At 50.2% G+C, this 26,041-nt stretch overlaps 2 protein-coding genes across 6 annotated transcripts in view; both read left to right on the top strand.

Annotated features, from left to right (window-relative positions):
* The window catches only part of GOLGB1 (golgin B1), a 39,707-nt gene extending 32,679 nt beyond the window's left edge, over nucleotides 1-7,028 (top strand). The window contains exons 19-24 of the mRNA XM_053977054.1: nucleotides 953-1,084; nucleotides 2,210-2,368; nucleotides 2,501-2,598; nucleotides 3,259-3,393; nucleotides 4,881-4,986; nucleotides 5,358-7,028. Coding sequence (XP_053833029.1) covers nucleotides 953-1,084; nucleotides 2,210-2,368; nucleotides 2,501-2,598; nucleotides 3,259-3,393; nucleotides 4,881-4,986; nucleotides 5,358-5,492 — 765 coding nt within the window. The 3' untranslated portion in view covers nucleotides 5,493-7,028. The remainder of the gene's footprint in view (nucleotides 1-952; nucleotides 1,085-2,209; nucleotides 2,369-2,500; nucleotides 2,599-3,258; nucleotides 3,394-4,880; nucleotides 4,987-5,357) is intronic.
* A 1,193-nt stretch (nucleotides 7,029-8,221) lies between these two features.
* LOC128807061 (hematopoietic lineage cell-specific protein-like) lies at nucleotides 8,222-24,342 on the top strand. Of its 5 annotated transcripts, none has more exons than XM_053977079.1 (15): nucleotides 8,222-8,312; nucleotides 11,186-11,269; nucleotides 12,459-12,532; nucleotides 13,086-13,215; nucleotides 14,425-14,535; nucleotides 14,916-14,970; nucleotides 16,875-16,985; nucleotides 17,500-17,610; nucleotides 18,286-18,341; nucleotides 20,309-20,378; nucleotides 20,615-20,751; nucleotides 21,349-21,462; nucleotides 21,947-22,259; nucleotides 22,974-23,045; nucleotides 23,811-24,342. In XM_053977079.1, exons 2-15 carry the CDS (start codon nucleotides 11,186-11,188, stop codon nucleotides 23,945-23,947), a joined length of 1,575 nt encoding a protein of 524 aa, XP_053833054.1. In that variant the 5' UTR covers nucleotides 8,222-8,312; the 3' UTR covers nucleotides 23,948-24,342. The 5 variants fall into 5 exon arrangements, with proteins under 5 accessions (XP_053833054.1, XP_053833055.1, XP_053833051.1 ...); XM_053977080.1 differs by lacking the exon at nucleotides 8,222-8,312 and adding an exon at nucleotides 8,916-8,973; XM_053977076.1 differs by lacking the exon at nucleotides 8,222-8,312 and having other exon boundaries at nucleotides 21,950-22,259.
* Nucleotides 24,343-26,041: the final 1,699 nt, after the last annotated feature.

The raw sequence follows: 26,041 nt of genomic DNA, 5'->3' as shown, positions 1-26,041 counted from the left end.
AGTTGTAGAAATTATGGCATACCCTTAAGTGCTCTTCATTAAGTTCCTGGTTTCCAGTATTTCAAGAAAGAGGGTAAAAGAGACAGGGCTTCTGAGGCACCTTGGGTCCTTTGGAGCAGCATGGAACTTCTCAGGTGTGTATTCTGGCTGGTTTAGAATTGCCCTCTTGCACTGTCTTTGAATCTAAGATTTTCTGTCTTAGTTCTCATTTTAATGTCAGATCTTAATTTTTAAGTTTTCTATTGAATTTTTCTTGCTGTTTTTACTGTAACAGGGATCTACAATCCTGGTTCAAGCCCAGAGAGGATGAGGCTTGAACACTGCACTTGCTCTCTTATTCCCCCTGTATACAGTCCTAAAGGTGGAGTGGAATGTGTTTGGTATTTTGCTTGCCTAGGGAAGGCTGCATGCACAGTGCAGTGCATCAGAGCCAAGACAGAACTCTCCCAGCCATGTCTGCAATGCCCCAGTGGTTTATGTCAGTGGAGGGGGTAGCAAATCTCCTTTATCCCTTTGATACACCCATGCATATATGCAAAGAAAAAGCTTGAACAATGTTCATGTGATGCTTTCCAGGAGGATTCTTCAGTGCTGGCCCTCTCGTCTTTGTTGATTAGAGCAGTGTGGACATTGCTTTAGGTTTTTGTTTGTTTTTTCTTTTCTCATTCATGTGCCTTTTTTTTTTCTTCCTGTGTTGCAAACAGCTTTAAGACATTTTTTGAGCAGGACCCATCATATGTACAAGTTTGGTAATCTTTCCTGACTGTTTGTATTTTCAGATGGCTTTTAGGATATTTCTGTTTATTCCCCATTTGCTCTTTTGCCTGAGCAGATCAAGTTCCAGGTCTAGGAATAATGTTAGGTTTGACCTTGGAATACTGAAAAGAGAGGAGAAACACAAGAGCGAGTTGTCATATGTGCAGTATATTTTTCATTGTTCTTTCCTTGGCAGATTTCTCCAGAAGTCCTGAAAGGGGACTTTTCAAGCCTAGAAGCAGAGATGAAACACCTCCAGGCCCAGCTAAATGACAGTCTGAAAGAACTGCACCAGAAAGAGCTCAGAATTCAGCAGTTAAACAGCAAGGTACTGATACATGTCTTATACTTGCTTGCAGTCAGGGACAAGGAATGTGGGGAGGGTTTGGCTGGAATATGGCTCAGGAAGCAGGAATTAATCTGTCCTTGCAGGCATTCAATGAAGTAACACAAAATCAGAAATACATCTCTCAGAAAAGCAGTGTTAGAATCACAGTGATGGATTCGCTGCTGCTGCACAGCGCTGGCACAGCAGCAGAGCCCATCCTCCATGTCCCACACTGCTCTCCCTCAGTGAGCAGCTGTGAGAGCCAGAGCACTGCAGAGAGAAGCCATGAGTGGGACAGCTGTTCTTTATGCACCAGAACGATATCCAGGCCCCAGGCAGATCCCATCCAGCAGGCTCAGTGACAGGGTCTGAACCAGCAGCTTTTCTGCCACTGCCATTTAGTGCCCTTTTTCCCAGGTGACCAGAGGGAGAAAGGAGGAGGGAAGAAGGCAGGGGAGGAAAAAAAAGAGATGACAGAAAGGGAGAGGGGAGGAGAGAGGACAGATGGAGGGGACAGTGGGAGAAAGAAGTTGGATGGGGGAGATGAAGGCCAGACAAAGGGACCAGAGAGCGAGACCATATGAAGAAAGTTGTTTACAGGTTCCATGTCTATTGTCAGGAGCACTTTCTAGCCTCCTGCTTTCTGGGCTGCTGAAGGAAGTCCCTCCTTGGGAAGGCAAGCTTGTCATCTTCACTTCTGCCTGCCAGCTTGAAACACTTCCTGCATTTCAGTGCAGAATCACAATCAGTCAGTTCCCACACTGAAATGGAAGACCCGGAATTTATCAATCTTCAGAAAGAGAGCTGTGTTCAAGGACAAAGTGAGAATATAAAATAATAATTTACTGATGATATTTCTGAAAGGTTTAGGTCAGTATCAGCACTTTAGAAATCTTGTTCTGGACATGTAGTATTCTGTACGTCTCTTTGATGTTTTGAGACTCCCTGTTCCAGAAACCTTTGCCACAAGCTACTCTCGGAGATTGTCACTGGTCTTTTGACATTAGCGATGGGCAGCGTGGCAATTATGTGTTCTCAAGAGAACTCTTACCCTCAGCTAGACAGAGAACAATTTTGCTTTCACAAAATCAATTTCTTTGCTTGCCGGTTGTGTTCTCTTCTCAGCTATCTCAGGCCTTTGAGGAGAAAAATGCCCTCTCCCTCCAGCTCCGAGGGAGCAGTCGGAGCCCCTGTGTGAGCCATCAGCACTACAGTGAGGTCCTGAACCGCTGTCTAGTGCTCAAAAGACAGCTCCAGGAGCTGCAGGCTGCAGACAAGAGCATGGTAAGGGGGCTAGGCTTGCTGCACAGCGGGGAAAAGCTCATTTCAAGTGGCTCTGCAGACTGTCCAGCATTGTAATGGCTGTGTGTCCTCTTCATTCAGTGCAGTTTGCACTACATTCCTGTGTTCTTTCAGGAGCTGTTTGCAACAGACGCTGCCCCAGGAGCACCCCAAGAAAAGAATGAGGCGCAGAGAGGCACTTACACACCTGAACTGCAGGAGCTGCAGCTGAGGTAAAGAAAGTCTGAGAAAACAGGGGTTTGGATGTTGGTCCTGATGGAGGCCTTGAGGCTAGTGATGAGCCTGATGCTTTTACTCTGCCACCAGTGTTTTGGGAAAACTCAGTCCCATGCTAGGATCTTGTGGACTTGGAGGAACTGCTGTATGCACTTATTAGCTGTCATTAGTTATCTCTTTGGATTAGAGCTTCAAAAAACCACAAGGATAACATACAGCAGCAATGCCAGCCAAAGCAGCATCTTGTATCTGGTAGGCTGCGTCCTCAGTAGCTGCTGAAGTATATCAATGGTCCTGGTCTCAAGACTGTAGCCTGAGAGTGTGTCTGGAATTGAGATGTAGCACAGGATTCCTTGTAACCTTCTGAAACTAAGATCTACCACATGATTCCTCAAACCCTTTCAAAATAATTTTCAGAAGGCAGAGCCATGGTGACAGAGGCAAGGAACTCCTTCCTGATGTGAAACAGAAGCTTCAAAAGATTTATCTTCTCTCAAGTTTTCCAAATAGTTTATATATAGTAAAGATGACTAATCTCCTGTGTGAGCTGGGAAGTAATTTCAGTCTGTTCACACACTGCATTAGTGAATAGAATAGAAACACAGTGATCCATGATTTGGGCCTTTTTTGGCATATGCTTTGTTATTTTCTGACAGGTTGTCTGAAACAGAACATTTACATAGCAGCACACAGCAGGATATTAGGTATTTGGAGGAGCAGCTGGAGGAAGAACGGGACCGTCGTCTTGCTGCAGAGGAGGCGCTTTTTGCAGCACAGGATCAGATCAGGAGGTGAGGCAGCTTGAGCAAACAAACACTATCACCACAGAAGTGTGCTGGTTCTAGCTCTGTTTTTCATATGCACTTCATCACATCCTTCTTTCAAATGGCACTGGTGGCACAGCAACAACTACCATGTCTGTCACAGAATCACAGAAAGGTTGAGGTTGGGGGTCCAAAGGGGTTGAAGTTGAGGGGCCTCCAAAGACCATCTGGCCCAGCCTCCTGCTTGGCCTAGACCCAGTTGCCCAGGACCATGTCCAGATGGCTGTTGAGTGTCTCCAAAGAGGAAGACTTCACAACCTCCCTGGGCAACCGTTCCTTCAATTGTAGGCAGATATGATGAGACAGATTATTAGACATTAAGGCAAGTTCTGTCTAGAAACTAGATGCCAACTTTCTCAATTAGTTAAATTAAGTACTGGAAAATATAATTTGGAGACTGAGAATTGGGTGCATGCTGAAGAGGACTTCTCATGCTTCCAGGGGATTTGTCTGCTCAGTAAGCACCTGTCTGTCATGCCTAAAGCAGTTTTGACTTGAAGAATTTTTAATGTATTGCCAATTAACATCAACTTTTCATTAATTTGGTTATTGAGAAACAAACACTTAGGAGAAAGGACTTTTGTCCACCTTTCCCAGGCTTAGCTTCAGCCTAGCCCCCTGTCCTGCCCCATGCCCAGTATCCAGTAGTGGGGTCTGCACTGCACAGGGCTCTGCCTATCTCAGGGCACTACACGGATACCCTGAGAGTCAGCAGAGCAAAGGTGCTGATCTGGACTAGATGTTGGGATTAGGGTGCAGTGGGCAGCAGGTTCAAAATGCTTGATTCTCTTCATTGACTATGGAGGGGGTTTTAGCACATGACCTGATTGTAGGCACATGTGCTGTGCATTTCCTGGTAGTTCAAACAACTGGAGTTATGGACTAGGGGAGTCTTTTACATGAAAACAATGCCTTTCTTCTGACACACTTGCTGATTTAGCAAAAAAATAATGGTCTGTATGGAAGAATTCTGGATGAGGTTCCCTGGTAATAGCTACAAGGTTTGGACAGCTCTAGCTCCTTCTGGCATTAACATCTATAAAAATCTCCTGCAGCTGATCTCACTAATGAACCATAGCCCCAGGATGTGATTGCTGCCTCTGTCACTAGAAAATAGGAAGAACCAGCACTATTACAGCCAGAGCTGGCTTCCAAAATAATTTCATAGAATTTAAAGCATTCAGGTCATCTGCCCTGGCTTTCACAATATAAAATTTCACTTGAAAGGAAGAAGGACTCCTGCTAGCTAGGCCACCCTGTTCTTTTGCTCAATGTGAGCTCAGGAGGCATGACACCTGTTCAAATGGAACCAGCTCTTGGCAAGTGAAGCCAGGACTTCCTTGCAGGGATTGATTCCTTTTTTAAGAAATACCTTCTTTCCTAAGCTTGATTACAGTGTTGATTTGGGACATCATAATAAAAAACTGAATTTAATTTCATATTTGTTGTGACAGGTTGCAGTCAAGTGAGTGGTCATCTTCCTTAAGTGCCAGCATTGATATGACTCCAGGTCATGAGCAGTCCTTGCTGATCGACTCCATGGATAATAATTCCAGCAGAGTAAGAATTTAACATTCACAGCTGTCAATTATGTGAGCCCCAGCTGACTCAAGAAACTCTGAACCTACAGCACTTAAGTTCCTCTGTAGACACATGTAAATTGGTCAGGGACTGTGTAGTTTTTCTGCTCTCACCATGCTGGAAACAAAATCGGGTGGGGCTGGTTCATGGACAGCCTTGCAGAGAGCAGGGGAAGGGGAACATTTCATGAGGATTGCCCTAGTGCTAGGATCTGACAGCGGAGCAATTTGGGGAAGGTTTATACTCATTAGCTTAAGCAAACTTATCTCCATGGTCTGGAGAGCTCTGGATGAAGGCAGCTGGGGCCACAGCCATTCCTTGTAGTGACTGGTCTTTCTTTACTCTTCCAGACCCGGAGTACTCCTGGACTACGACGCCTGTTACGCTCTCTCTTCCGCTCCCGAGCCCACTTGCCACTGCTAGTGGCCACGTATCTGCTTGCTCTCCATGTCCTGCTCTTCCTGTGCTTCACAGGCCATCTGTGAGCAGGAGTGACAGGTTTTCCTCGAGCCTCAGCCCTCTGCATGCTGAGGGCCTGCACGCCCTCAAAGAAGGGCAGCACTTGCCCCAGCTGCAGCCTTTCCCAAACCGGCCCTGAAGCAGCAGCTGTACCCAGCACCTGCTGTCAGTGCTGGTGCTGGGGAGCTGCTCCCAGGAGATCTGCCCTTCCCTCAGTGTTTCTACGTGAGTGGTTCGTTTTCTGAGCCAGAGCTGTGCAGCAAGCCTCAAGGACAGCATCTGTTCCTGGAAGCAGTACCACTCATTTTAGATAGTATTGTGCTGCAGTAGGAATAAGAAAAATACTCTTGAGTTGCTGCAGTACTTCAGCACTTCTAAAACTGCACAATCTTCCCCTCTTAGGCTGAATCCATGAGTGGGGTTGGGGGAACACTGTAGCTGGATGTAAAGGAATTGTCTTCCCTTTCTTCCACCCCTTAGATTTGCTCCATGGCTCAGAGCTGTCTGAAATGCATATCCTAAGGAAGTTATGGGCACTTTAAGGAATGTGAATTTTAAAATCATGTTTCCCGCTCAGTTGCATCTCCTGTTGAAGAATGGCCAAAATTAATATATTTTGCCCTGGTGAGCATTCCATTTAAAATCAGTCATATGTCTGCCCTGACAAGCCTGTAAAATAATGCCAGTAATTTAGTTATTTAAAAGGAATAGGAAACATGAAACCTTTTAGCTCGTAAGTTAAAAATCCTCCTATTTATAGCATTTGTGCACCTCTTATGATGGAAGGTGCTGCCTTACCTCTAGTAGAGCAGCCCTGCTCCTGCCTTCTCATCCACTAAATACTCATCACGAGATGCACAGGCTGTGTTGAAGGGGTCCATAATGTGCTGTTTGGGCCCAAAGCAAAGGCAGAAACTCCAGAAATAAACTCTCTCCCTTGTGCTGAGGAAGGAACCAGAGTTCTAAAACCTGATTTTAGAACCCTCTGGTGTAGAAAGCTGGTGCTGGTGTTTGGCCATGTTTGGACCCAAATCAAATGATGCAAATGAACTGAATCTTTGACGATATATGGAAATACGGATATATAATAGAAATATGGATATATTTCCATATATTTTCTAAAAACCTCCTGAATTTGAGACTGTCCTCTTCCAAATGGAGAATGTTGAATGCAAAGGAAGTTGTCGCGTTCGCTGTCAGATCCTGAGTGGTTGTTTCATTCAGAGTACTGGCCAGGAGAATCCTATCTGCCTCTTAGTAGAGCATTAACAGTCACATTTTTCCCATGGGAAAGAGGTAGTTCTTTTGATATTGCTGGTAAACTAAGCTGCTGTAGCCGGTGCAGAAAGCCTGTTTGAGGGTGGATTGATTTCACCGGTAGCTAAAAGAGCTGGATCTCTGGCAGGTCCAGAGCACTGGCACTAGATATCCTCTGTGGACTGTCTGTGATTATCAGTGTGAACTTCCTCTAACTATGTCAAATTCAGTGACCAAATAGTTTGTCTATAGTTTCCTGGGGTATGAGCTCCTGTATGTATAATAAAGTTTATTTTTCAGATGGAGTTTGTGTAACATTGCCATGTAACTCTGCAAGTGGAGAGTGTAGTGCTGCTGTATCAGCACACCTTGTGTGGGACACGGTGGGACTGCAGGTCTCCTTTGTGTGCACTGCCTTGTGGGATGGTTGCAGAAGCTGTTTCTTTATACAATGTGAATGCCTAGGTCATGACCTTTTTTCCCTATCCCACCTCTTGCTCAGCCTTTTTCAGCTGACAGAATAAGGAAATAGCACTTGAATAGGCAATGTCTCATGTCAGGGGTGGGTGGAACTAATGATTTTAAGATCCCTTCCAACCCAGACCATTGCATGCATCATGAAAGCAATTCCAGTAAAACAATACCTGCTTGAGTTTGTTTTTCCACATTTGCCTGAACACTGCACCTTGTTAGTGTTGTGTAACCCCAGGACAGATACAGAAGTTGGCAACAGTGAGCTAGAATGTGCTGGTCATTCAGATGGGACAGTTCAACTGTCCCAACTTTCTGCAGCCAAAAACAGGTATCCTTGTTCATAGTCACTACTACAGTCCCCGACCACCGTTGGAACAAAAGCCAGCATTGGGGATGTTGTAAGGCTGTAGATAACGTTTCCACTGTGTTTAACAGGAGCAAGGATTATAAGCAAAGTATGTTTCCTTAAAGTCCATGCATTTTTTTTCCCCGAACTAAAGGCATGATTCTGATGCCTCAGATACATTTAAATGTTTTATACCTCCAGATAGAACAGGTATAGCTTAGATTAAATATAGGAATAAAACCACAAAAGGATCTCCTGGTCTGCTAAGCGTAGTCTGACTGAACAGCTTTGTGGTTTGACCTGATGAAAGACGGGGCCATTCAGCTGATGGTTCCTGTCTCAAACATTTCAACATTTTGTTTCTTCTCCAGTGGAGCTGTCCTGCCTTGATTTCTGATCTATCTTCAATAAAGGCTGAGAAGGAAGGTCAGCCAACGAAGCTGTGCTGTGTCATCCTCGGACACTCACACCAATTCAGCACCACCACTGAGGCTGGGACAGGTCTGGTTATGTGCCGGGAGGAAGGCAACATCAGGGGTAGGGAGGAGTGGATACAAGTTACTGCATGGAGCTCTAAGGGGAACCCTCCCAATCCTCTCAGCTCCCTTTACAGGACAGGTGTGAGGATCTGGGAATGGCAGACAAAGCTCATGATGAGGTGCAAGGAGCCTGCACAGGTGCCCTCGCCGAGGGCAGATCAATCCACCCCTGATAATGAGAGCTGCATTAAGGCCAGTGCTGAGGAGAAACAGCATGGGTGCAATCACAGGTAAGTTGCTCCTGAGCACACTGAAAGCACCCATGTGCTAGACTCTTTCCAGGAATGTTTGCTGCCTCCCAGGAGCCCAAGACACAATGTCACCAGACAACTGACTTCAGTTCAGTGCAGCCTTTGGACTGTGCCCACTCTGGTTCTCTCATGGGGGTACTGGTGATGTTGCAACAAGAAGCCCAAGTTTGATCAAAGGAGTTTTCAGGGCCCTGGGCACAATGGGAAAAGGTTCAGGAGCACAGTTAAGTGTTATCAATCCTCCAAGTAATGGGGAGAGATATCAAAAGTAAAAGGCATGCTCAAGACCTGGCTCCAGGATTTGTGCCTCCACCAGAACTTTTGTTTTTATACCCATGTGAGTCTTCTTTAAAACACAAGGTGTGCTGGGACCTGATGGTCTCCAGTGTGCTGATGGGGGAACTCTGTCTGCACTGCATCAGTGTCTCAGGACAGAGGCAACCTGCAGGGGAACTGCAGCACTGGGGCCAGCTCTGGCACTCACGACTTGAGCAGAGCTGGGGGCTGGGATGCAGGAAGTGAAAAGAGCTGAAGTTAAAACAGGAACTCAGAGCAGACACAGGCCCAAAGCTGTCACTGGCAGCAGGTGCCTGAGCAAAAAGCAGCAAGTTTGCCAGCAGGAACTGGTGAGCCTTTAAAGGTAAGAAACTTGAGGGGGTTTTGGGAGTGGAAAGTGAGAAATAACTACAAAAAAAGTGTAGTTTTTGGTGGGCAAAGAGAACTCTTTCCTGAACAAGCATGTTTAAGTGGACAATACTCGAGATTTGCTTCTCAGGCTATTGTCCTGTCATCATTGTGGTTCTTGTGTTTAAGGCTCTAAAGAACGACATTACCAAATCTACCAGCACGACTGTGCTGTGTGGTAGCCTGTATTTGTGCTGTAGTGGATGTTTTCCCAGGGGAAAATGGGACAAGAAAGGGTTGAGATGCTACCCCGGCTGATATTTCTCATACGGACAGTGTCCAGAGCCTCGTGATGCGATTACAGCCTGTGGTTTGTCATGGCTCCCACAATGCTTGGCAGCTGGCTTTGGAGAATGGGTGGTCAAGAACCATTTACACCAGTATTTAAAACTGCTGGTTAAAAGGTCATTCAACCATCTTATCTGAGCTCAAATCAGCTGTCCTGATGATGAGCAGCCCTGTGATAGCTGGTTATTATTGCTGGTTTATGCTTTACGAAAATGAGCAACAAACTTTAAAAATCTTCGGCATGAGAGATGCCAATAAATGAGAGAGGGGGAAAGGAGAAGAAAGGTGTTAGAAGGGGCTGTGTTGTCCACATGAGCCTTTACACATCCCCTGCTTCTAACCGCAATTAACTGTATCCAGTTTGGCACTGGATTGCTGTCAGTGAGCAATGTCACAGACTGGCTATGGTCCTGAGGCACCTGGAGAAGGCCTGAAACCAGGTCTTCACTGTGTATCTGCCTTAGCCCTTCATCTTCTCTCTTAGCTGACTACCTGGCCTTTGTTTAACAAAAGGAAGAATCATCATTGCTGTTCTCTTGGTTTCTGTTCTCTTCGCTCCCTGATCTTACAGTGCTGGTTCTCTAGAAAGGACAGCTCGAAACTGAGCAGTGCACTAAACCAGAAGGTTATTCACTTAAGCAGCTTTTGATGTGGGACAGTTAATTACTTAGCATAAACAGAGAATTATTAATGATTCAGCATAAACATTTTGCTTTCACAGAGGGCAACTGCCCCAAGAGCTCAGGGCTGTCTGAGACTTCCACGCAGCCATGGGAGTGAGGGGTTAGCACAGCTGAGCAGCACGTGGTAAAAGCTGCTGTTAACTGAAGATTCAGCACACAGGAGCTCTCTTCCTTCCTGCTGATTTGGTTACAGTTTGGTGTGATGGAGAACAGGGCTCAGCTCAGTCTTTCCTGCACATTCTCTTCCATCTTTCTCTCTGCCCCATGATAAAGCTGCTTTGGGTGACACAGAGAACTTGCAGTTCCTCAACACTGCAGGCAGAAAAAAAGGATGGGATAGGAAGGGATGGGGCTCTGATGAGGGTGATTGCTCTGGGTTGTAGGGGTAGCAAACTAATATTTTCTCTCTGTCTCTCATTTTGGAAAAACTCAGTTGTTTTGAGGGGGCTTTTTCATCCTGTTTATTTCATGGTCACCTTGAAAATGAAATGCAGCAGTTTTAGATTTCACATTACTTTTAACTTCCTCTTCCTGGGCCCATCACTTCCTCCAAGCCTGAAGGAGCAGTTCCACCACAGCCTCAGCCAGTTTAGTCCTACATCTTTAGTGCTTTTAGCCCCATTTCCCATTTTCTCCATGTGACAGACATGAACTCCACACAGCACCAGCTCTGTCACACCACTGTCCAGCCTTGCTCTGATCCTTCTCTAGGCTATGGGCAGGGATTAAAAGGCTGAAAAGCAGACAAGAGGCTTGAGGAGTCCACCTCAGATCCAGCAGCACAGTGTCATGGTGTTGGAGCACGCCATGGCACGTGCAACTGAGCTAATAGCAGGGGTAACTCAGGGAACAGCCTCCCACAGCACAGAAAATTAATGTGTGTTGGAAAAGCAGAATCTGGAAATTGGATGCCAGCATTCATTTACATTTCAATGTGTGTGTTCCTACTGCAGAGTCAGGGTGCATGAAGGCCATGGTTTACCTACACGCCCTGTGTGTTTTGCTGTAAGACATGCTGGGGCTCAGGAGCAGCTATCTTGGGGTGCCCTGTGCTATATGAGGGAAGATGTGTGAGGACCGGTAGCCTGTGAGGGCCCCTTCCAGCCCAGGTTCTGCTCTGGCTGGGTGTGAGCCAAGTGTGAGTCAGCTGTGGCCATGTGTGGCCACCCTGAGTGACATTATGTCCTTGTTGTGCAGATGTGGAAAGCAGTTGTGGGACACAACGTGTCAGTGAAAGTGGAGGCTGAGGGAGATGACTGGGACACAGACCCCGATTTCGTGGTGAGTGTCTGGTGTGGAAACTCTTATACTGGTGGTGTGAAGAGCTCCTGGCCCTGAGTTCTTGCTGCTGGGGCAGGGCTTGGGGCTCAGCAGGGCTGCAGCACTGCTGGCAGGGCAGGATCAACCGAGTGCCATCAGCCCCTTGCAGGCACTGTCAGGTCACCTGTCTGAGCCACTTCTGACACATCTCCCAGGTTTAGTCTCCAGAACTTCCTACATTATTGCATACCCCATGTCTGACCACAAGTAATGGCACTTAAGGAGTACAGAATATGCAGGATTTTATAAACCTGCTCATTTAAGAAACCCCCTTGTCACAAGGGTAACTCCCTTGTCCTCTCCACAACATATGTTACAAGACACAGCAAACAAATTTTCTCTGTCCCACACTGTTTGTAACTGTACAGGATGCAGGATTTCCCTCATTCGTCTTTTTTTCCAGATGAAAAATCCTACTCTGTTTACAGTCAACTTGTGCAGGTGTGGCTCTGTGCCTCTTACACTCTTGTTTTCTATCTAGTTCAACTCTGAGTTGAGTTGGTGAGAGAGCAGAAGGGTTCAGCCTGGGGAACCCTCTGCATTCATACATGGTCATGATTTTCATTTTCTGTTTGGTTCTCTATTACTTTCCTAATAAGCCTCTCCTGTTGGACAAGAGTCCTGTGTTTGTGAGGTGTAGTCGTGCCTAATTATTTCCAGTAAGAAATTAATTTTTCATGGTTTCAAGTTATTAATGTTTTAGGAAAAATCTACACTGTCAATTTTTTTTTTTTTTTGCTTACTTTATTTCTTCTATTTGTGGAAGCATTCAAAGTAAGCATGAATACAATAAGACTTGTTATTAACTTTTTCATTATATTTCATATATACATATTTTCAGCTTTATTGTATATTAGGAAATACTTTATTGATGCTTCACTTTATCAAATATATGTTCAGAGCTTCCACAAAGCTACAACACAAGGCTATGATGGCCAGGCCCGAGGGCTGAGGTCACTGCGGTTTCTCGAGTGTCTTCCCGAACAGCGAATTCCGCACATGCCGGGTGTCATCCCGGCTCTGCGGAGTGGGGCGGACACCCCGGCCCGGCCCGGCGGGGATGGGGTGCGGGACCCCTGGGCCGTGCCTGGTCCGGCGGAGCGCAGCGAGCCCCGTGCGGGCCGGGCTGACGGCCGCGGTTCGTCCGCAGAACGACATCTCCGAGCGGGAGCAGCGCTGGGGAGCCAAAACCATCGAGGGCTCCGGCCGCGCCGGGCACATCGAGTGAGTGCGGCGGCACCGGGACCGGGACCGGGACCGGGGCGTGGGGGAGCCACCCCGCGGGGACAGAACGGGCCCGGCCCCGCGGAGGAGAGCGGACGGCACCGCGGACACAGCCGGGCCGGTTTGCGGCGGGCCGGGAGCCTCCGGGCCCCGTTCGGCGGCTCTTGGCTGGGTTCCGCCCCGCAGCCGTAGGGGCTCGGGCGCCGAACACCCGCACACGGGGCTGCCCCGGTGCAAAGGCTGCCAGCTCCTTCCGGGCCAGCCCGGCGCAGCTCTGCAGGAAAAAGGAAGGTGTGGGCTCCCGAGAAGGTCGGGGTGTAGCCCTGAACAGAGCTGCTGGAGCGGGGCTGGATGTCCCCCTGAGCCCACTGGTCCCTTGCCAGACCCCCGGGTGCCCTCAGGCACAGTGGCTGCGGGTTTGGCTGGCACCCAGGGGAGCCCAGCGCAGGCAGCTGGTCCTGCCTGAATGTCCTGCTGGGCTCTGGCTGGTGCAGGGGCACAGCTGCATGGCTCTGCGAAATAGCACACCCACCCACCCTGTCTCTGTCTCCAGCATCCATCAGCTGAGGAACAAGGTATCTGAGGAACATGAGGTCATCAAGAAGAAGGAGCTGGAGACTGGCCCCAAGGCATCCTATGGTTATGGGGGCAAATTTGGAACAGAGCGAGACCGAATGGATAAGGTAACAGCTGTGGGAGGCTTCCCTGAGCCTCAGTGGAAAAGTGCTTTTCTCATAAAGGAGGGGGTATCTCTGTTTTCTGGCCTGACCCTGAAGGGAGAGTATGGAGAGTTTGCATGGCTGCACAGATTCACACATGTCCAGCTAGCACATACTCTGTCTCCAGGATCTGTTTCAATTCGTTTGTGTAACTCGTCTCTACAACTTCTTTGCAATGCTCCCTTTAGCTGTGAAAGACTTTCTGGGGCTGTTCAAGCCTGCTGCATAACAATTAAATCTGGTGCCTCCCTACTTGTGCTTGCAGAACTAATGTATAGTAATTCCCTCCTCATATTCTGCATTACAGAGATCATATCTCCCCAAGATAAAGCCCTAGACATCAGATCTGGTCTATGTTTTGTGATAATCATTATCATGGTTCTTCCTGCACCTTTCAGCATTTAATGCTTCTTTCTCAGAGATGAGATGATTAGGTCAAAGTAGAGTTCCATAGATGTGGTCACTGTGGGATTGAACAATACCAGGATGGCAGGGTGAGAAAGATTGTCCTCAAAAATTCCCTGCTCTCTCTGCCAGAGCTGTTGTAGTCAGGAACTGCACACGCTCCTCAGTAGCAGGGGCAGAAGCTGAACACTTGCAGCATCCTGATGAAACCAGACAAAGGCTAAGAAGTTGCTGAACAAAAGCACTCTCGCTGTAGTCCAGCAGAGTCTGAGCACAGCTGTTCCATTTTGGCATAGAGTGTCTGCAGTTCCTGTCCAGAGCACCTCCAGCAGGGAGGGCAGGTTCCTGGCCTGGCCTGTGGCCAGGTTTGCTGGCCCTCACTGTCAGATACAGAAGTGGGAAACGGGTCCCAGAGCTCTGCCTGGAGTTCTCGGCTGCGTGTGCCTGTCTGCACTTTCTCTTGTCTACCCTGTGATTATCCACCATGCAACTCCACCAGCACTTCAGAGCAGCTGGCATTCGGCATCCCACATTGCTTAAAGAGCTGGCAGTGGGGATGTTTGTGAGATGACAGCCCTCGAGGCTCCTCCCAGGCCTCTGAGCAGAGCTGCTGCTGGCAAAGGCCACGTGGAGAGCCTGAGCACCATCAGCACAGCCAACTTGGACCTGTTACCTGTGGCTATGAGCGTGTCAGCAGTGTGTGGGAGCAGCTCTGGTGCCTCTGCCTGTCCACCATGGATGCTCATGTCACACTGTCTCTCCTCTCAGTGCGCAGTAGGACACGAGTATGTTGCTGATGTTGGGAAGCACTCCTCGCAGACAGATGCAGCCCAGGGGTTTGGTGGCAAGTTTGGAGTCCAGCGGGACCGAGCCGACAAGGTGTGTTGGACAGTGCAGCTGAAATCCATACCTGTGGCCTGTGCTGCCCCTGGAGCACTGCCACGTGCCAGCCTGGGGCTGTTGTCAAAGCTCAGGGCATGCAGGGTGTGCCCTGTGCCCTGGTCTCGCTGAAGCACAGCTCAGCTGTGTGCAGGGTAGTGGCCCCACAGTGTGGGGCAGCTGAGGAGGTGACTGGTGTGCGTTGCTATGGTGGGCCTGTCCCACCCAGGCAGAACACTGTTTCTCTAGGGGCTGTGGTGTTTGCCCCTGCGTGCTGCAGCACAAGACAGGGAGCCAGTGACAGCCTGGTCCCAGGGGAGGGAGGCTGAGACCCATCTTGGTTCTCAGGATGATTGACAGTCTTCCCCTTCTTGTTCCAGTCAGCACTGGGCTTTGAATACAAGGGCGAGGTGGAGAAACACTCGTCCCAGAAAGGCAAGTCCTTGGGCATATGTGGCCCCTTGACCCTTTGCCCAGCTTCTCTTCTGCTCCCACTGTCCCGTGCTCTTGGCTGTGCCACAGTCTCCTGTCTCTTGTTTCAGATTCCTGTTCCCAGTCCATCTCCCTTGTGGCCCCATGTGCCACTGTCCTGTCACCACCCTCATCCTGCACCTCCTGCTTGTCTCTGTGCTTTGCTTTGGTGGAAAGCCCGTCCTGGCTGAGCAGAGGAGACACCCCACCCCACGATGGATGGCTGGTGCTCCCTCTCCTCTCAAAGCCCTTCCTAGAACTGCTCCAGAGGAAGCCTGAGCACTATAGCACTTGAGAAGTGACTGCTGGAAAAGCAGCCCTGTAAGGAAAAGGCACAGCAATGGATATGAAAGCAAAACCCTACAAAGCATCCAAACTTCTGCAGAATTCTGCAGATAATTCAACAAGCTGTACAAGAATTGAAACTCAGGATATCTTAAATATTCTCCACCCAAGAGAAGATGAGAAGGCATGGTCTGTTGCTGTTTCAGGTAAATGTGTGGAATACTGCATTACCAAGGAATGAACTGAATCAAGTTCATTTAAAAAGAAACTATAAAAGAAGGAAAACTGTTTGAGGCATTCTTGGTTGATCTTAAAATAATGAATGTTGTGCAGTTGTGCTCCATTAACATATTCTTGTAGACAGAGGAATTCATCAGGCTGTGTGAAAACACAGAAATTTCTCAGGAAATGGAAATGTCAGAAATAGTGTGTTTGAATTGCTTTTCATAAAAATGTGTCCATAGTGGAAGCTCCAGCACAAAGGTAACAGTCATAAAATCTGTGTTTACTGAAAACAGGTCTCTTCAAGATCCATTTCATCACAGGCCCATAAGTGGATAATAGTTTAGTCACAATAAGTCTAAGAATTTTTAGGACTTACAGATTAAGTGACTGAGCTTCCATGAAGCAGAGACCCATTCTGGAATACAGAATGTTCTTGTGCGTATTTCTCTAGATCACAGCCTCCATGGATTGGTACAGCTGAATTTGTTGGAGAAGCCTCAACTCAGTCCCATGAAATGGAGACCTGTGAGAATAGCATGAGGGAACAGGGAGAGGTGGCTCCAATTTACTCCTGAAGGGCAGGATTTAGAGACTGAGCAGGCAGGTGTCTGAAAGGAGGAGTCTGTACAGCCAGGAGTTAGGATGGAGGCTGATATGTCTCAGGAATCAGCAGCCAGTAATAACCAGGTGGTCCTGTGAAACAGCTGAACATGGTTGAAGTTTTTAATGGATCACTGGTTTGGAGATGGAAAAAGGAGAGGCACAGGGCAACTGTGCTGTGCTCTTGCACAATGACCATTGTACCAGGGAGCAGAGTGGGAGCAAGTCTGCAGAAAGGGGTGTTTAGCCTTGGTGGCAGTCCCCAACGTCAGGTGTGTCCTTGGGGAAGCTGAGATTCCATTATAGCAAACATAAGCCCTTTTGCCATTCCTGTACTCCCAAGGCTGTGTTCTACTCACAGCCCTTTCCTGAGGCTGGCAGACCACAGGCTGAAATCCTGGCTTTGGAGGTGGGTGAGGGACTGATGCCCCAGCTGTCAGTGCCCAAGTCCTGCTTGGCTTTGCCTTCGTGGGTGACAGTTCCCACTGTCCTTGGCATGTGTGTTTTCTTCTTTCCTCCTGGCCTGCTGTGTCTCCTGGTGCCCTGACCCGGTTTGCCTTGTGCTCTCATTCCCATGGGCTCTCATCTGTGGTGCTCCCTACCATCCACTCTGTCCCCTCCAACCCTTCAGTTTCTGTGGTGGTTTCCATAATCTCTGCTGCTGTCCCTTCTCCCTGGGGCCCTCTCCAGTCCTGCTCTCTATCCTCTCCTCACCAGCCCGTGCTGGGGGCAGCATTTGACTCCATGCTCCACCTCAGATTACTCCAAGGGCTTTGGTGGCTGTTACGGAGTGGAAAGGGATAAGGTGGACAAAGCAGCTGTGGGATTTGACTACAAGAGCCAGGCAGAGAAGCATGAATCTCAGAAAGGTGAGCCCCGGCAACCAGGTGAGCTGGGGAAAACTGAGGGAGCTGGGTGAGCTGGAGGGGCTGGGGGTGCTGGGGAGGGGGAGCAGGCAGTGTCAGGGCTGGAGCTGGGGACTGTGCCTACTAGGACTATGGGAATGGTGGAAGAGCTACAGGGAGCTGTTGGGAAGGGCCAGGTGAGGAAAGCCATTGCACAGTGCATGGCTGCTAAAAAGAGTTCAGGCTAAAGGAAGAGGAGCAGAAGAGTTCTGTGGGCAAAGGGATTTCTTGGACAGCGTCTCACCAAAGGAAGGATGAAGGGGAAGCTCAGGCAGGTGCTAATAGCAGGTGACATATCCTAGGGAGGAGGGAGGGCTGTTGCTGCAACACTGGTGGGGAAATCTGGCCTTGTTCCATGTCTAAGTCCTGGGCATGGAAAACCTGTGAGAGCAGCCTGAGCTCACACTGCTACCACTTGTCTCCTTCCCACCCTTCTATGTTCTCTTCCATGCCCTGATCTGGATCCCTGTGGCTGAAGACTATTCTGTGGGCTTTGGTGGGAAGTTTGGGGTCCAGAGGGATCGTCAGGACAAGAATGCACTTGGCTGGGACCATCAGGAAGAAGTGCAGCCCCACGCATCCCAGAGAGGTCAGGCAATATTGCCAGAGGTGTTAGAAGTTTCCTTGGAGCACACACAGACCTGTGTCTGGAGCTTGTGGTTCATAGTAAGAGATCCAGCTGCTGGAAACAGAATGTGGCCAGCACGTTGCAGAGCAGCTGAGACACAGTGAACCCCAAAGCACAAGGGCAGAGTAGATGGGAGCTTGGATCAGTGGGGGACATGCAGTGTGGGTCCCTCAATCAGGAGTTTCAGACTCTCCCGTTGTCTGTGAGGGACATTCCTAACCATGAGCTCATTGTAGCCTCCCTGCCCCGGTTCCGCCCAGATTTGCTCTTTGCACACACGAGACACACTCTGAAGTCACGAGCTCTCAGAGAGGAATGAGGCAGAGCAGATCCCAGGAGTGCCTTGTGTACAGCGTGTTTGACCTTCCTGAACAGGGTCAGGTGGGGTGACTGGCCTCACCCTGGTGCCTTGGGCTCAGGTTGGCAGGTACAGCCCTGCTCACCTGTGCCCTCAGCTGAAGGGAGGGAGGGATTAGTCCTAAAAGCTACTGTCCAAAGCACGTAGCTTTATCTGTGTTTCATCACATCTGGAATTAACTAGAGATAACACATGCAAACTCATTTCACTGATCACAGCATACTGAAGCCAGAGGTGCATACAAAATACTATAAAATAACATTTTTTTTCCCATACAGACTATGCCAAGGGGTTTGGAGGCCGTTATGGGGTCCAGAAGGATAGAGTGGATAAGGTAAGACTGCTGCAGCCTGCAGTTGCTTCCTCGTAATCACTGCTTTTTGCCCAGCTGAAAGAGAAGAGATTCCCCCAGTGGAGGTGGGATCCCAGTACCCAGTGCACAGCTATGGAAGGAACTGGCCAAGCCTAAAATACCAGAGGGTGCAGAGGAATGCAGCCTGAGGAGACTGTAATGCAGGATTCCTCATGGCACTCTCTGTCACTCCTCACTTCTCTGCTGTTTGTTACCCTCTGCAGGTTTTTCACTCCTGTCAAGGAGTGCCTCATGGTCTGTTCGGGTGCTAAATCTTCCTACGTACCTTGACAAACTCCAGCAGGGATGGGATTGACACAGATCAATCTGCTGTGCATGAGAAGAGGTCACCAAGTTGCTGGTTCAGGTTTTCTGCTTGGGCTGACACCAGGCAAAGCCTCATCTACAGTCACATCTTGGAGTGAGGCACTGAGATCAGTTCTGTGCTTGGCAGGCTGCCCTTCAGGGCTTGGTCCCCAGAGGGGTCCTGCGAGTGGGTGTGATCTAAAAAATGCAGATCCTGGGACTTTGGGGCATTTGGAAGAGGAGTGACGGTGCCTTCCCTGAAACCTCCTTCCCTTGCTGGGGACACAGGGCTGTGCCTGGTACAGCACCAGCATCACTGTCCTCGGGAGCTCGAGGGAGCAGGGGAGGGTGCAAACGCACTGAAACCACCCACATGGTTCTGTCCGTGCTGCGTGTGGAGGCTGGGCCTGCAACAGAGAGGGAGTGTTGTCCTGCCCTCAGAAGAGATTACAGCTAGCTCTGAATTTAACAACAGCAAATGGAGGTGCACTGACAAAGGGCACACCTTGTATGTGGTCAAAAACAACATGCAGAAGCAGATGAGGACTCGGTAAAAGGGTTGTGGGTCTTTTGGGAGGCGGGATGCAGAGAGGAGATAAGCAGTTCCTGTTCAGCTCAAAGTGAACATGAATTTGTGCATTTTAAGAATACTGAAGCATAAACATGGTAAAAATAAGGATTATTTGGGCAAGTAACTGTCAGATTGCCTGGTCCTCAGGAATGGAGAAATGCTGAATTCACTGCACCAGAGCAGAGCATAACAGACCCTCAGGCAGCCTGAACTCCCCTTTTGTAAAGTTCTGGACACTCAGTATCAGACTAAGGCTCACACAAAATAAAAATGCTGTCATATACACAGCATGTCCAGGCTTCTGCTGTTACCTGTGGACAGCTGGTTCTGAGCCTGCAGGCTGGTTTACCTGCTCAGGTGTGTTTTCTGCAGGGAGAGTAGAGCTGCTGTCAGGCTCCATGGCTGCAGTCAGCCATCAGCCTGTTGTGACACCTGCAGGCAGCACCTGCTGTAAAGTGTCAGGCTGAGAAGTGGGTCCTACCTGCTCATTCCTTTTCGCATGAAATCGTTTTCTCATGAAAGCAGGTAAACCCTTAAGCCTTCTCTATCTCACTTCATTTTTCCTGCACCCTCCCCACCAATCCTATTCCCGGTTCAGCCTCTCTCCTTCCCTCCTGAAGCCAGTGGTGCCACAGGTGTTGCACACAGGTGCTGCTTTCAGGCCTCATGCCACGGGGAGTGATGGTGTGGATGTGCAGTGTCCCTGGGCCTGGGGAAGAGGCAGATGGCCAGGCATCCCCCAGCTCCTTGCCATGGTACAGGGAGTGTCCCCAGCCCTGCTGTCTTGTGTCACCGCTCAGTCTTCCCTGCTGGGCTCCACAGCACCTTTCCAGCTCTCAGTACCATCTCTTGGGCAGGGACACCTGTGTCCTTCGCTGGGGGGGCAACAGGCACATCCCCAGGATAGGGAAGGGTCAGAAGGGAGGGCTGCAGCCAACAGCCTCCCCTGGGCCAGGGCAGGTGTGCAGGTGAGGACAAACACACCCGGGAGCAAAGCTTGCCATCACCAGTACCCAAAGCCAGCACTGGCATTGCCCGATGGGCTGAACAATTCTTTCACTTCCTCTTGCAGAATGCTGCTGGCTTTGATGAGATGGCAGCTCCCACCTCCTCCTATGAGAAAACAAGACCCCTGGAGGCAGGTGAGACCTGAGTACCAGCCCTGGGCTTAGGAAGCTGTGGGCCTCACAGTCCCTCTGTGGCAGCCTGCTGGCAGGTGTGTGCTGTGGTGGGATAGGGGTTTAACCTGTGCCGGAGGGCAGAAGAAATTGGCTGACTGCCAGTTTCTCTGGAAGAGACAGAGGTCTGGGTTTCTCCTGGATGCTTGGGGTGGTGGCAGGAAGATGTAGGGCTGGGTCCATCAGCTGTCTCCTCACAGGAGCCTCCAGTGGCACCAGCAGCCTGCGGTCGCGGTTTGAGCACATGGCCAGGTCGGCAGAGGAGGAGAGCAGGAGGCAGGCAGAGGAGGAGCGGGCCAGGCGGCAGGCCCGGGAGCACCGGCTGGCTCAGCAGCAGGTGAGCCAGGGCTGTCCTGCCGTGTCCTCCAAGACTCGTGATACAGACTTTTCTTCAGAGCCTTGCAGCTCCATGTCCTTCTGTCTGGTCTCTTGAGGGAAACCTCCTGCCTAAACTGCTTCCCTGCATCTGCCAATGCAGGCCACAGAATGGCTTCACAGCTGTCACTGGACTTGCCTTTTCAGCACACCAAACACTCATACAAGGACATACCTGCACTCAGCCTGTGCTCTGGCCTCAGCTTCTTTTGTCTCTGGTGCCTGGCAAACAGTGTGGTTACTGCTCCCCAGCACTGCTATCCCAGCAGTCTATGTGGGATGCATCCCAGCAAACTGGAGATGGCCCCCAGCCCCTGTGTTTACCTGCCTTCCCCCTGGTGCTGTTCCTGCACTCAGGGGACAGAGGGGTGTTAACAGTGGAGCTGTCCCCCCCAACATTGCTCCTCTTCGAGGCTACCCGACTGTTGTCACCAACCTGCGAGTGCCCAGGCCCGCAGCAGGTTTGTAGGTGGAGGAGAACATTCTGAGTTGCTCTTTTGGGAATGTGGACAGCCATTGTTCAGAGGGACTGAGCAGTCTGATGGCTTTTCTCCACCAGGAAATCACTCCGAGAGAGAAGGAGCACACTGGGACTGGGGCAGCCCCTCCAGCTGTGCCAGCAGGGGTACCCAGGGGTGCTGCTGGGGACCAGCCCGTGTCACCAGGAGAACAGGTACCAAGGCAGTCTGGGAGAGCTGGGGAGGGGAGCAGGCAGAGGGGATTGCACCTGAGAGGAGCTGTGCTTTATATGCAGCCCTGCAGGAAGATGTGGAGCACAGCCACAGGGTGGGAGAGGCTTTGGAAGGATGAGTGGGAGCATTGGGCTCCCCAATGCTGCGCAGCACCTGACCCCATGGGACACTGCTGACCCCATGGCACAAGCTCTGGGAGCGGGTCAGTGCAGTGGCACTACCATGGGCTGTGGTGAAGTATGAGCAGAGTTCAGACACATGAGTCATGAGGGTCTCCAGGGCAATCCCAGCTGCTGGTTCAGCACGGCCCGAGCAGCTGTTTCCCTGGTGTGCAGGGGATGGTGTTCCATTTGTGCCCTGGCAGCAGTAAAGGGGCTGCCTTGTGTCAGGTGCTGGGAGTCAGGGGAGAGCTGCCTGTGGTGGGTGCCTTGCAGGTGACTTTCCAGTCACTTTCCCACCTCACAGCAGAAGGCCAAAAGGGAGGATGAAGAAGTACCACCCACTTTGCCACCAAGGCCAGCAGATCTGGATGCAGAGCTGTGCAAGGTCCCCATCCAGGGTCAGCCCACCTACAATGTAAGTTTGGATGTTGGTGGAGACTATGAGGAGCTGCCAGAGCCCTCTGACTACTGTGACAGCACCAGTGGAGGTGCTGACTATGAGGAGGTGCCAGCCCCGTTGGGAAAGCTGGATGCCACCTATGACTTTGGAGGAGATGGAGGTGAAGACTATGAGGTGATCCTTCCTCAGGAGCCCAGACAGAGCCATCCCCACCTGGGTGAGTACTGATGGAAGAGCCCGTGTCTTGAGAAGCTTGTACCTGTCCACTAACTTCACTGGATGTATGGGACAAACTGCAGAGGGAATTTTTATCCTGAAGTCTACTGTGGTCAGGATAGCAGCTCCTGGTGATGGAGACTTGGTTGTGTCCCACTCTCGTGCCCAGCTCTAAGGTGCAGATGTGCTGCATGGGATGCTGGACCAGAAGCAGGAATCTGCTGGATCAGGGTCTGGGCAGGAGGCTGCCACAGGCCTGGGAGAAGCTGGATGTGGACCAATACTCTTGCTGCAGTTTCCTGGCAAGTGCTGCCCTGGGGCCTGGGGGTGCCTCTGGTGCAGCCCATTCCTCATTTAGCTGGTGTTCCTGGGAGCTCCTCTGGTGGAGTCTCTGGTGTGAGGAGTGCAGGTAGCCTTTGTCCAAGCACAGGAGCAAACTGCATGGGCTGCTGTTGCTGCTTCCGTCACGGCTGGCATTGCTGGCAAGTTAAGAGGTTGGAGTTATTCCCAGCCTTTTTCTTGGGAGAGGAGTATGAAAGATCAGGACCCAACTGTCTCCTTGAGAGAAGGGAGGGAAGTCACTCCTTGCTTTGGGCTGTGGTGCACCTCTCCTTGCTGACAGGGTTGATGTGCTTCCCCAGAGCTGGGCTGGAGGGTGGCACTGACCAGGACTGTGTGGATGCTTCAGCCTCTGTCTCATCTGTGTGTCCTGCAGGGAACACGGACAGTGCTGCTGAGGGGCAGAGCCCCGGGATCTGCGCAGTGGCTCTCTATGATTACCAAGGAGGTGGGTCTGCCCTCAGGGCTGGGGGAAGGGGGAAGCCCCTGCAGGGCTGTGCCGCAGGGATGTGGGGGCTCACCACAGCAGGGAAAGGACTGGGACTTAGTGGTTTAAATTGCTTCCTCCTGGGAAGCAGAATGAGATCTGACTTGGGAATGTCATGGTGTAGGAATAGTATCCTCCAGTTTAGTACTCCCAGTAAAAAAGATATGCATCACTTCTCCTCTGCAATTGGAGGCACAAAAAGGCAAAGATCACAGGTTGAGATAACAACAATTTTGGAAACAGCAATAAGAAAGCAAACAGTAACAGCAACAATGTTAATAACAAAAGATAAGAAAATAAATTATTCACATGGAAAAACACCCACCAATAGACAATACTGGATGGCTTCCCTCCACCACATTTTCTCAACCCAGTGTTCCTCGTAATCAAGAGTCCCTTTCCCCCACGCTGGCAATGACATGAGGTGGTACAGAATAACCTCGGTGTCTTGGCCATGGCCTCTCCCAACTACTGCAAAAAACTAGCCTTGTCCTGGCCCAAAGCAGGACAGGAACAGAGAAACTTCATCTTTCATCTGTGAGGTCTTGCTCTTTCTCTGCTTTATCTGTGCTGTAGGATGGAGGTTGGGTGAGGTAAACTCTTGGGGTTATCAGTGCACTTGTTCTGTCTTCTCCTGCCTGGGGGAAGGTGGGAGGAAGAATGTGAACCAGCTCTTTCTGGGGTTCTCTTTGCATTGTGACTGTCTTTTCTTAACAATTTTTGCAGATGGTGATGATGAGATTTCTTTTGATCCTGATGACACAATCACACACATTGAGATGGTGGATGAAGGCTGGTGGCGGGGACAGTGCCATGGCAGAGTCGGCCTCTTCCCAGCAAATTATGTGAAGCTTCTGCAGTGAAATGAGCACAGTGCAAACTGTTTCCTCCCAACTTTTGCCTCTGTCGTGGTTTGACACTGGCCAAATGCCAGACACCCACAAAAGTCACTCATTCACCCTTCTCTGTCAAAGCTTGGCAGAGGAGAGAAAAATTTAATGAAGGCTCCATGAGCTGAGATGAGGACAGAGAGAAAACACTCCAAGGGCAAAATAGGCTTGACTTAGAGGTACAAAGTGAATTCGTTGCTAACAGAGTCAGAGGAGGATAATGAGAAAATAAGCCCTTAAAACACCTTTTTTTTCCCCCAACTCCTCCCTCCTTCCCACCAACAGTGCAGGGAGACAGGGCATGGGAGTTTTGGTCATCTCATCACTGAGATTTTCTTCCACTGCTCTGGGAGAGGAGTCTCCCCTGTGAGACCTCCCATGGGAGACAGTTCTCTGTGAACTTCTCTGACAGAGGTCCACTCTCACGAGCAGCAGTCTTCCCAAAACTGCTGCAGTGTGGCTCACTGTTCCACGAGGTGCAGTCCTCCAAGGCCAGGCTGCTCCAGCCTGGAAGCAAGGGCTCTCTCTCCACTGCATTTCCCACTGGATCACAGCCTCCCCCAGGCATCCACTGCTCTCTGGCATGGGCACTTCCCCCACGGGCTGGGGGTGGATCTCTGCATCCCCCATGGATCCCCACAGACTCTGGGTGGATCTCTGCATCCCCCATGGATCCATGGGCTGTGCATAGATCTCTGCATCCCCTGTGGATCCATGGGCTGTGCATGGATCTCTGCATCCCCTGTGGATCCACGGGCTGTGCATGGATCTCTGCATCCCCCATGGATCCCCACAGACTCTGGGTGGATCTCTGCATCCCCTGTGGATCCATGGGCTGTGCATGGATCTCTGCATCCCCCATGGATCTCTGTATCCCCTGTGGATCCCCACAGGCTGTGGGTGGTTCTCTGGATTCCCTGTGGATCCCCACGGGCTGTGGATGGATCCCCTTGGGCTGCGGGTGGATCTCTGGATCCCCCGTGGATCCCCTCGGGATGCAGGGGCACAGCTGCTTCACCATGCTCTCACCATGCAGAGCAATCTCAGCTCTGGGCCCTGGAGCAGCTCCTGCCCCTCCTTCCCCACTGACCTTGGTGTCTCCAGGTTGTCTCGCTCACATATTCTCACTTTCTCCTCTTCTCTGTCTGGAATTGAAATTGCTCCTCACTTTGTTTTGACTTTCTTCTTAAATCACAGAGGTGTTACCATCATCTCTCATTGGCCAGCCTTGGCCAGCAGCACATCAATTTTGAGAGCCACCAGAGGTTGGCTCTGCTGGACATGGTGGAAGCTTCCAGCAGTTTCTCACAGAAGCCACCTCTGTGCCCCACCCACCCCCCAAAAAACCAGGCCGTGCTAAACCAACACGTTCCACCTCTTGCCTCTGTGAATCACATATTTAAGAAGAAAATCAAAACAAAGTGGGCACAGTTTGTTAGGTTTTTTCCTAGCCAGAGAAGAGGGGGATGTGAGAACATGTGAGGGAAACAACCTGGAGACAGCAAGGTCAGTGGGGAAGGAAGGGCAGGAGGTGCTCCAGGTGCCAGAGCTGCGATTCCTCTGCAGGCTGTGGTGAGACCATGATGTGAAGTGTTTTCTCATAGTCCTTATCTCAACTCATGAACCCTTCATTTTTTTTTCCCCCCCTCTGTGGCAGGGGAGGGTGAGTGAGTGACTTTTGTGGGTGCCTGACATTTGGCCAGTGTCAAATCACGGCAGCCTGTCTCTGCTTCAGCCTTTCCTGTGTTATCAGCTTAATTTCGCTCAGCTTGGTACATCCACATTCAGAGAAATATCAAGGAGCAAATCGGCAGTGCCAGAGGGAATATTTTGTCTTATGCCCAAGAGGGTTTTGATTCCCATCCACTTCCAGGTGGGCAAGCTGGGATGGTTTAAGAGTATATGAGTGCAATACAAGGTCTCATCTATCTAGGCTACCCCACCTGTCAGCCAGCAAGCCTGCAGCAGTGTGTCCTGTTCCCAGTGGGGCAATTCCCAGAGCAGAAATACCAAATCTAGTCCAGCCAAGGCAGAAGGGATGTGAGCTGTAGGACCTTTGTCAGTTGC

Source organism: Vidua macroura, chromosome 5 (assembly GCF_024509145.1).
Source record: "Vidua macroura isolate BioBank_ID:100142 chromosome 5, ASM2450914v1, whole genome shotgun sequence".
NCBI classification, from domain to species: Eukaryota; Metazoa; Chordata; class Aves; order Passeriformes; family Viduidae; genus Vidua; species Vidua macroura.
The sequence above is the reverse complement of the archived record's forward strand: the minus strand, read 5'-3'. Positions and strand labels throughout refer to the sequence as shown.